General features: G+C 31.2%; 1 protein-coding gene across 1 annotated transcript; it reads left to right on the plus strand.

Moving 5' to 3' along the window:
* Nucleotides 1-6,579: 6,579 nt before the first annotated feature.
* On the plus strand, nucleotides 6,580-8,559 carry LOC123261528. The gene is made up of 2 exons (XM_044723174.1): nucleotides 6,580-8,106; nucleotides 8,475-8,559. The coding sequence occupies exon 1, from the start codon at nucleotides 6,739-6,741 to the stop codon at nucleotides 8,098-8,100; it is 1,362 nt and encodes a 453-aa protein (XP_044579109.1). The 5' UTR covers nucleotides 6,580-6,738; the 3' UTR covers nucleotides 8,101-8,106; nucleotides 8,475-8,559.
* Nucleotides 8,560-11,242: the final 2,683 nt, after the last annotated feature.

Below are 11,242 nucleotides of genomic sequence, written 5' to 3' on the forward strand. Positions count from 1 at the left end.
TTGATGAATTTTAGTTGATAACAAATTAAGTTCTTAATTAAATAAAATAATCTGGACACAAATTAGAAATATTCGGAGAACAACTAAATAAATAATTGACAAATTCTGGTAAAATAAATTATCCAAAGTAAAATAATTTAACACAACAACTTATAAAATAAATTAAGTAAATTCAATAAGAATAAAATTTCGTAAATCTCGGATTTAACCAACATTGTTGGCAGATTATTAAGACCTCTGTCATTAGATTTTAATCTATTAATTCAAGATACGAAGACCTCTTGTAATTAAATATTTATTGTTGTATTATTAAGACCACGGTAATAAATTAGTTAATGATTTTAATTTGAAATTTGGAATTGGATTAGGATTTATGAAACAAGTTAGGAACTCGGATTTAGCAAATTAATGAATGAAATAAATGGATCTAGGTATTAAATCGGATTTCATTTAATTTTGGGAAATTAATTTTGTTAAATTGGAAAATAAATATATAAATTTTAATCTGTAAAGTCCGGGGAAATATTTAGTGTGTTTGGAAATTTAATTAATAGTGTGAGTGGGTTAGTGTTAAGTATTGTAGTGTTGCCTAGGGATTCATGGTATCCTCCTCTGCTTCCTGGGCACACTTAGAGTCCTTTGCATAGACGCCCAGGTGGGGGTGCAATAGGCATAAGTATTTTAAATAAATATTGTGGGTGTGTGTGGAATAGAAAATATTATTGCAGTGTAGCCTAGGGATACATGGTATCCTCCTCTGCTTCCTGGGCGCACTTAGAAGCCGTTGTATAGACGCCGGATTTGGGGTACAACGGTAGTAAGATAGAAATCGCGGTATAGACGCTCCATATGAGGGTACTGTTCGGGAATAGACACTATGATAGAAACCGTGATAGGACGCTCCATAAGAGGATATCATCGGGATTAGTTTCATTTAATTATTTTGTAAGGGGTTTTATTGTGTATTAAGGGTTGGTTAAATAAAATGGATTGTAAAAATGAATTTCTTGTTATAATTTCTGTTTCCTTCCTGACAATCTCTTACGACCCTGAGTGTTCACTCCATGTTCTGGGCCAGTTTCTAGATACTGTGGGAAAAATCCAGTGGCGCCTTAAATAAATTAAGAGGCGACCAAGAGAGCGGTGGATCCCCGTTTCAAGCCGGTCATCAGCTTTAGTAGCATCAACAGTTGGCTTGATTGATTTATTCATCAATGGAGTTATGTAAGCTCTCCTGGCCAGGGAGAGTTGATGGAAGACATCCGTCAGTAGCTTTCCCGAATCACAGAGGTACTTTACTAGGACTTCTTGGTCTATTCCATCTTCTAGTTCCTCTATGATCATTGAGACCGCTGCACCCAGCGCTGAGATTGCTGAGCCGATGCAATTTTGAGTTTCTACGGAGTGCTCGTCTCATTTCACCGCAATCTCAGTCATCACCGGACTAATTTCGAGATTAATTTTTGGTGCCTCCGTGTAAAAATTATCTTTTCTGGGATGAGTCTCTAGGATTGCTTTCTTATTACTTTCTGGATAGCCTTCCTGTAACCATTTTTGCCAGCGAATTTTTAATTCTTCGTTAAATTTTAAGGAAATTTCCTTCCTAGAATTAGGATGTTCCCCTAACATCTCGAGGAAGAGATCTTTTAGTGGTTTTTCTTCATTTTGGTCCGTTGTGCCGATCTCAATAACCTCAGTTGTTGTTTGGTTGTCTATTTTCTCTGGTGGTTGCAGATTTTCCTTGTCTTCAACTTCTTTATTAAGAGTTGTTTCAGCTGAAATTATGAATTTGTTGATTTATTATTAAAGTACCTTATTGGTAATATTTTATATATATATATATATATATATATATATATTATATATATATATATATATATATATATATATATATATATATAATACGTATATATTATAGGAGTAAGACTTTTTATCGTATGGACTTTTTGTCATATGGACTTTTTTTTTTATTGACAGTTATATATATACTTAAGTATACGTACATGTACATGTATGTATATATGACAATGTATTCGCCTCGTGTAGAAGCTGAATATTTTATCAGTGCATTAATCTCGTATAGTTGATTAATGTTTTATTATTTTATTTACCTGGAGGTTGCTGGATTTCTAGTTGTAGTGAATCAGCATCTGATTTTTTTCTAGCATTTGTGTAAGTAGTGAAGTTAGGTTAGAGATTTGGTTTTCCATTTTCTCCAACCTCTCCTCAGTCCTCTGTCTTTTCCTATCGTTGGATCTCGATCTGGAGCGTGATTTTTTACTTTTCTTTCCTCCTGACATTATCTTTTTAATATTGAATGTTTATTTTTGTATATCTTAACATTTTGACATTCATATCTTAACATTTTGAGGTGCTAAGAAGTTATTTTGATAGTCTGTCCGTATTTCTGCGAGAGTGTCTATGGGAACTAAGTGATGGATCGAAATCTCGAGAATGACATTTTCCAGTTTTATTTAAGTTAGGTTTTCTAAAATTTCAATTTATTACACAACTTTATTTTATTACAAAAAAAAATTGGTTGTCTGTAAAGTCGGTTTACGGACGATAGTTTTACGTGATAACGTCATAAAAAATTATTGATGGAAAATTGCATACTTTTATGAATTGAATTGAATTATTATCACTGAATTATCATTATTTTGTATTTAAAAATTAAAAAATTTTGAATATTTAAAAATTATTTTAACAAAAAAATGGACTTGTTGATACATTGTTAATTAAAAATTGATACAATAATTTGATAATTGATATAATTATTATTATTTATAATTAATATTAATTATTTTATTATTTTTTATTATTATTTTATTATTAATTTATCGTTGATAATTATTATTAATTTATTTATTTATAATTAATATTATTTATCAACAATCATTAATATTATCAACAATAATAATCTGATATAATTGATATTATTTGACATAAATTTTTTTGAAACTAGTTAAAAACATTAATTTTTAATTTTAAAATATTATTAACAGTTTTTGAAAATTTAATTTAAATAATTTGTTTAAATATAATCACGAACAATTAGTTATAGACCGGTGTTCTAACTGCTAGCTCTGACGTCACGCGAAAAGAGAGATATATGTGACACAAGCCAACGCTTGGGCCTCTCTATCATTTGTTTGATCGTGCCTCTCTATCGGTTGTTGCGCGCTCTCGCTTGCACACACAGGCTCAGGCGGAACGTTACATTTTTTCGTGAGCGCTGTCGGTATTCATCAATTTATAAGACGTTATCACGTCAAAAAATCACTGTTACGTCCAAATTTTGGACATAATTTATTAAAATTTATTTTAGTCCTGGTATTTTTCAACCATTAGACTGGGAACCCAGAAGGATGTAGGAAAACAGTGCGGTTGTCTTTTGTTAATTTTTTTTTTATGTAATTAATATTTTCAGATTTTGATTTTAAAATTTTAAATACTTATATTGACAAAAATTAAGTTTACATGGTTTAAGTTACAAATTGAATTTAATCATACCTGGTCGTCGACACACACTCACACTGTATAATTTTATTTTATTCTATTTAACATTTAATTTCGCTAGCTTCTACTTTTACTGTTAAAATTACACTTTTTAGTTTACGTGGGAGAAATACCGGCCACTAACTAAGATTTACATGATCTTCAAACCTGGAGATCTTTTACTAACGATTCCTCGATGGGAGTCTCTGGCGAGACTCCCGCACGAGAGTGTGTTCTAACGAGAGGCTCAGACCGAGGACTCAAAATTAAAAAAAACTATTAAGCTGCGTGAGAGAAATCCAGTCACTAGCTAATTGGGCGATCCGCACACTTCGGGGTCAAGATGACGAGAGAGCGAGTTCATACGAAGATCTTCTGGGCCTCGAATTTTCGGGCGTTTCCAAATTACTATTTGGGGGAAAAGTATCCAATTAGCTGTCTATTTCACTTAGATTCTACCCTCTCTTCCGAGTTTTCTGAAAATATTCGCTTGAACTCCCTTCTTTGGTCCCAGAGGGCACGATATGCCTCTCTCTCTTACTTATATGTGTATCTATGTATTGGTGTACTCGCAAGTACATTTACGTGCACACAAATACATAGTTTCCTTATTTAACTAAATCTTTTATTTTACTATAGTTATTACTAATTTATTTATTTATTTAATTGTTTATCATTAATAATATCCATTTTCAATAACTAGCTACTATTCTTACGATATTATTGTTTAAGTAATTATTGTTATTCTTTAATTATTGTTATTTAATAATTATTTAAATATTTTCTATTGTTTAAATTATTATTTTCTTTCAATAATTACTTAAATAATTTTCCTAGTTATTTTAACATTATTTAATAATTTATTTCTAACATTTAAACGATGTAAACAAACAGTTTAACCTTGATGATTTAACAATTGTTAGCATAAACGTTAGAGGACTAAATTCAAACTTTGAGAGGCTAGAATGCCTTTTAATGAGGCTAATAGTGAAGCCAGACATTATCATTTGTGGTGAAACTTGGAATCTTCAGTGTTTTAAACTATTTGCAATTGAAGACTACAACATATACGACAACAATAGTCATGAAAGATAAAAAAGGTAAAGTGATAAAAGTGACTGGAACATATAGATCACATGATATAAACAAAAATGAATATGTTGATGCTGTCAAGTGCTATATTAATAGTAACAAAAAAAGTACTAATCATGTCATAGCTGGTGACTTTAATATAAATTTAATTAGTCCGGATAAAATAGCTGATAGATTCCTAACTAATTTCTTAAATTGTGGTTATATTCCATATTTTAACTGTGTCACAAGACCTAACCCTACAGGCGAAGGTGGCTCTTGTATAGATAATTTTTATATTAAATTGGACATTAAAAATATTAAATCATTCAGCCATACAATGACCTTCACTGACCATTTTTCTTTGTTTGTATCGATTAATATAAATAAAAACGTGAAAGAATGGTTGCCTATGCAGAGCATCAAGTATGACAAATTGAGTCTTATAAGTGATCAGGTAAATTGGAGCGTTATATCACGAGAACAAGAACCTAATACTGCAATAAATATGCTTATAGAAAATATTCAATCTCTTGTTAAAAACTCTTATAGAGTAACGAATAAAAACAATAAATATACAAATAATATGAGGAAAAGCTGGGTTACAAAGGGAATATACATATAATGCAAAAAGAAAGAACTTCTATATTTATGTTGGAATAAGGATAGGAGTAATTCAGCTCTTAAGGCCGAATATAATAATTATTGTAAGATATTAAATAAAGTTATTAAAAATGCAAAACAAAATTATATAAAGATTCAGGTAAAAAAGTTCAATAATGATAGTAAAAAAATGTGGGGTTTTATTAGAATGAATTTAGGTCAAAAAGAAGGTAAAATGAGTAATATTGAGTATTTAGTTAATGAAGATAACAATATAACTGATAAAAAAGAAATTGCAGATATTTAGCAACATTGGATGTGAATTGGCATCTAAAATAGATAATAAAATTAAATATCAAAAGAAAACATATGAATTAAACCAGTTTAGTATTTTTCTCAAGCCAACATCCACTGATGAAATTGAGAAAGTTGTTAATAACTTAAAAATCAAAACTGGTGGAGTTGATAGTATCAATAGTAAGGTCTTAAAGTGTTTAAATAAAAAAATTAGTGGTCCGCTTGAACATATATTTAATATCTGTTTTAATAAAGGCATCTGGCCAAGTGCTTTGAAAACCGCGGAAATTATTCCAGTTTTTAAAGCTGGTGATAAATTTGAGCCTTCAAACTATAAGCCAATTTCATTAATATCCAATGTTGCTAAAATAATGGAAAAAATAGTATATGAAAGATTAAGGGGGTATTCTGGTCTAGAAATTTGAAAAAATCGATTTTTTTTTTTTTGCATATTTTCAAAGTTTAGACCCTTAAAAATATGTCCTTAAATGGATTTTTCAAAATTCGAATTATTTTCGAAGATACAGTCGATTTTGTGACGCAGCATCTACGCCGGCCGATCGTCGCGAATCACACAATAAACAGTGGCAGTTCCTGGAAGACTTGAGCACTCGTTCTTTCCAAAAACTCTTTTGTTTTCGACATAAACCTTCATATATATTCAATATATATTTTTATACTTCTATATATACCTTTATACATACTTAATATACTAGGAATATACATACTAAATATACCAGGAACTGTTCAATGCGAAAGTTATAATGTTGATATTGTTTATCATTTATTATTCTGTTCAGTTTAGTTTCAATCTTGAAGCGAAGTAGACAAGTGCTCTGTGGATAGTTTTGTGAAATAATAAATTTTGTTTTTTTTATTTGCTTAAAAATGGATAGAAAAAGTGCGCGGGGGAGCAGTAGTCGTCCAGATAGGCACAAGAAGAAACGATTTTCATCAAATCAATTTATCGCTGAAAAGATTGTAGTTATACGAGTGCTTCCGCAGCAAAGTTAAAAGTTTGGAGATGAGGAAATAGTTATTAACAATAATCTTGGGAACTGTCTTCTGGAATTTTTCTCAGTTTTTCAAACTCTCTCAACTTTTATTGTGTGTGCTACCTGCAAAGAAGAAATTAAATTTTCTCAAACGGCACCACGCGGTTTAGGATTTAAAATTACATTACAGTGCAGTTGTGAAAATGTTCGATACATTCAATCATGTCCGTTGGTGAACAAAGCTTATGAAATTAATCGCCGGATCGTTACAGCTATGAGACTTTTAGGAGTAGGAAGAGAAGGAATAAATATTTTTTGTAGTGTCATGGATATATGCAAAGGTTTATGTATCAGTATTTACTACAGTTGTCTTGATAATTTACATACAGCCGCAAGTGCAATTTACGATCAGCTAATATCAAAAGCTGTAAAAGAAGAGCAAGAATTATTATCAGAATTTGAGCCTAATGAAAATCCAAAACACTTGACGGTTTCTGGAGATGGCACCTGGAAGAAGCGAGGGTTTACTTCACTTTTTGGCGTTACAACCCTTATTGGTAAATACAGTAAAAAAGTTATCGATACTGTCGTAAAATCTAGTTTTTGCCAAGGCTGTAACTTGTGGAAAGAAAAGAAGAAATCTGATCCTCAAGCTTATCAAGATTGGTATGAGGAACATGAAGATTCATGTGCCATCAATCATCGGGGAAGTGCTGGGAAAATGGAGGTAGATGCTGTTGTCGAGATGTTCAACAGATCGGTCGAGAAGCACGGGGTAAAGTACATAAAATATATTGGAGATGGAGACTCCAAGACATTTAAAGGTATTCTTGATATCAACCCGTATGATGATGATCCAGTCGTAGAAAAAAAAGAGTGTGTTGGGCATGTCCAGAAACGTATGGGTTCCAGGTTGCGTAAAGCAAAAAAAGACAATAGTGGTATTGGCGGCAGAGGAGCTGGTAAATTGACAGATAAAGTAATCAATGAGTTGAGTTTATACTACGGTCTGGCAATTCGTCGGCATCCTGATTGTTTGCAGAGTATGAAGAATGAAATATGGGCTACTTATTATCATAAAAGTTCAAGCGATAAGAATCCACAACACATGTACTGCCCAACTGGTTCGTCAAGCTGGTGTAAATGGCAACAAGCCTCAGCTGAGAACACTCTTGAAGAGTTTGTCCACGAACATCCCCCCCTGTATGAAAAAGTACTGAAAGTAATTGAGCCCATTTATACCAGTTTATCGTCTGACGATTTACTACATCGATGTTTGGGATCCGAAACTCAAAATAACAATGAATCGCTCAATTCATTAATATGGACTTTTGCTCCCAAGCATATTCACGCTGGATCTCAAACAATTCAAATTGCGAATTATTTAGCTGTTGCCATTTTTAATGAAGGTTATTTACCCATCTTAAAAATGATGGAACTTATGGGCATCACCGTTGGTACTGAAGCTCATTCATTTGCTATCAGACGTAACGAAGTTCGGATTGAGCGCTCTGAGCTACGAGCTACTGCTGCTTCCAAAGAAGGCAGAACAGCTCGATTAGCTGGAAGAACTTCACAAAACATCGAATATGAAGTTGAGGAAGACCCAATGTATGGATCTGGAATCGCCGATTAATCCAAAGTGAGTATTGAATGTTATTATACGAGTTATTCTACTATAATTGTTTCTCAAACTTTAAACGCGTTTTTCTCAAAACTACTTTTTTTGAAGTGGTTGACATGATATCTCAAGTTCTACCCGACCGATTCTTTTGAAATTCAGTGGGAATCTTCTTTATATATCTCTCTATCGCGTCTGCCTTGGATTTTAAAAAATTTCAATTTGGAGTATTTTTAAAAAATTCGAAAAGGTCAAAAAAAAGGGGGTAAAAAAAAATTGATATTTCATGTCGACGCCATTTTGTGAATTTTTTTTTTTTTTCTTGACTAAGGTCAACACGATAGCGACATCTTTACAGATTGAGAATTTTTCAAATTTTTTTGTTTCAGATCACTACAAGGGCTGGAATCATGTCAACCAGGGTGCACCGTTTTTTTTGTAGCCCCCACTTCACCGACCTGTAATTTGTCCAATTTATCAGTTTTTTTTCAATTTTTTTATATTCTTGAAACGTTAATAAACATCATATAAAAAAACCGATAATAAAAATGTTCTTAATTTTTTTTTTTATGTTAGTTTGAAAAATGCCTAAAATTTAGGCTTCTAGACCAGAATACCCCCTTAATTAACTTTGTAAACAAACATAAAATTATATCTGATAGGCAGTACGGTTTTGTCAAGAGCAGAAGTACCAACGATGCAATCAGCTTTGTTACTGAATACGTATACAAAAATCTTGATACAAACTGCCCAACTGCGATAGCTTTCCTGGATCTGGCAAAAGCCTTTGTTACAGTTAACCATTCAATTTTGCTTGAGAAATTAGAAGCACATGGAATAAGGGGTTGTGTTTTGGAGCTTATGAGAAGTTATCTTAGCGAGAGATATCAAAGTGTAAAAATAAATGATAAATTAAGTGAAAGGATGCTTGTTAAAATAGGAGTGCCCCAGGGTACTATCCTGGGACCACTGTTATTTATTCTATATATCAATGACATTTTCAAAGTTATCCCGAACGGATCCCTTATTTCATACGCAGATGACACTGCGGTACTGTGCTCTGGCAAAAATTGGAATGACGTCAGTTCTAAACTTAATTATTGGCTAAGTAATTTAAATCTATGGTTGTGTAGTAATCAATTATCGCTCAACATTGATAAGTCCTCTTTCATAACTTTTGGTTGTTATTTTGACAGTGTACCAAATGAATTTGAACTGAATATCAATAATAAAATGTTGCTACGAGTGCAATATTATAAATATCTAGGTCTAATTATCGATAGTCGTATGAAATGGGACTATCAGATAAAAGAGCTATTAAAAAAATTAAAATACTTCATTTTTCTGTTCCATAGGATAAGTAGTTTCATGAATAAGAAAACGTTAAAAATAATATATCATGCCCTTATAGAAAGCATTATTAACTATGGAATAACGGCGTGGGGAAGTGCATATAATAATATTCTAAAATCAATTTTGATAAATCAGAGAAAAATAATAAATTAATTAGGCGATAATATGTCTAATGTACTCGATATAAGTAAAACCTATACTATCAGTTCATTGTCAATGTTTTATGATGAATGCAAAGTTGAGTATGAAAATGTATGTGTTTATACTAGAAATAGATCTATTCCCTTACCAAAGATAAATAAAAAAATTGCTAGCAAGAGTGCTAGATACACTGCTATTAAATACTTTAATAAACTACCCAATAATTTAAAGTGTTTGAAAGGAGATAAGAAATCTAACAAAAATAATCTACTGAAATGGATTATAAATATATGAAGGCTAGTAATTGTATTTTGGCACTAAAATTTAAAACTTTAATTAGTAATGTTAAATATTCTAGTAACTTATAATTGTTATCTCTTTAGTTTATATAAATCCGCTGTCTTGACTTAATAAATATTATACCAATCCTGTGCACAGGTGCTTTTGCATCTCTATAGGACAGATTGTAATATAGTTATGTACATGTAAATAGATTGATCTGTATTTTTTTTTCTCTACTGGTTGAATAAATGAAAATGAAAATGAAATTTATTATTATTTTCAGTTCTTAAAAATATTTTATTTTAAAAGTTTATTTTATTCAAACGCTAAAAATTTCCAAAGTTCTTGTCGGTACTGCTAGTATAGTCAATGTAGAGGGCAATAAAACTCCCATTTACTTATGTATTTAGGATTTTTAATCTCTTAAAGAAATTGGATCTGTCTAATGATGGGAAATTTTTTAGATAGACCAGACGAAACACAATGCGTTTTCTCATTATTAGTGTCTGCTGTAAATTTTACTTTCTAAAAGAATATACTTTAAAATTCATAAAAATTCGTATTATTTTAAAACAAATAAAAACGTTAATTTAACCACGACGGAACATCACATTTTGAATTTGAAATTAAATATCTTGCCATATTAAGATTTTCATTTGTAACGTTCTGGATTTTTGGGGTTTTTCGAGTTAAATGTTTTTTATATAATTTTATAATTTTAAAACTTCACGCTGATGGCCTCGTTAGATGATCGATCGACCTCAGGTAGGCCTATTGCTGAACTCTCTCTTATTTTAAAAGGATTTTAAATAGGATTTTGTTTGAATAACAAGAAGTTAATCCACAGATTCGGTAGAATCTGGCGCCAAGGTCCGTTCAAAAATCCCGTTGTAAACAGAGCGCCAGACTACCGAATGTGTTTACCGTAAGCAGAACGGTTTTGTGAGGTTTGAAAATTATTAAACCACCTTAACTGACTGTTTGATGCAATTGATAATAAATATGTATTCTATATGGTGTGAATTGCTAATTTAATTAATTTATAGTCCACTAGTCATTATTTTTTTAATTAAAATTCGATAAATTCACTAGCAGAAACTATAGCAACGCCGTTTTTTAGATCCTGGATATTTTTTGATGAGAAAAGAGCAGGTTTTACTATAGCACGCAATTAACTATAGCACGCGAACGTACTATGTAGAACGGGATTAATTATAGATAGATACAATACGGCTGTATCATACTATAGAACGTAATAACGTATACAGAAATTTATGATTATTAATAATTAATACAGAAATTTATTATTATTTTAATAATTAATATAATATGATAGTAATATACAGGAGCAAACGATACGATTCCGTACACAAACAGCACC

The sequence above is a fragment of the Cotesia glomerata genome, linkage group LG3 (assembly GCF_020080835.1).
Source record: "Cotesia glomerata isolate CgM1 linkage group LG3, MPM_Cglom_v2.3, whole genome shotgun sequence".
Lineage (NCBI taxonomy): Eukaryota > Metazoa > Arthropoda > Insecta > Hymenoptera > Braconidae > Cotesia > Cotesia glomerata.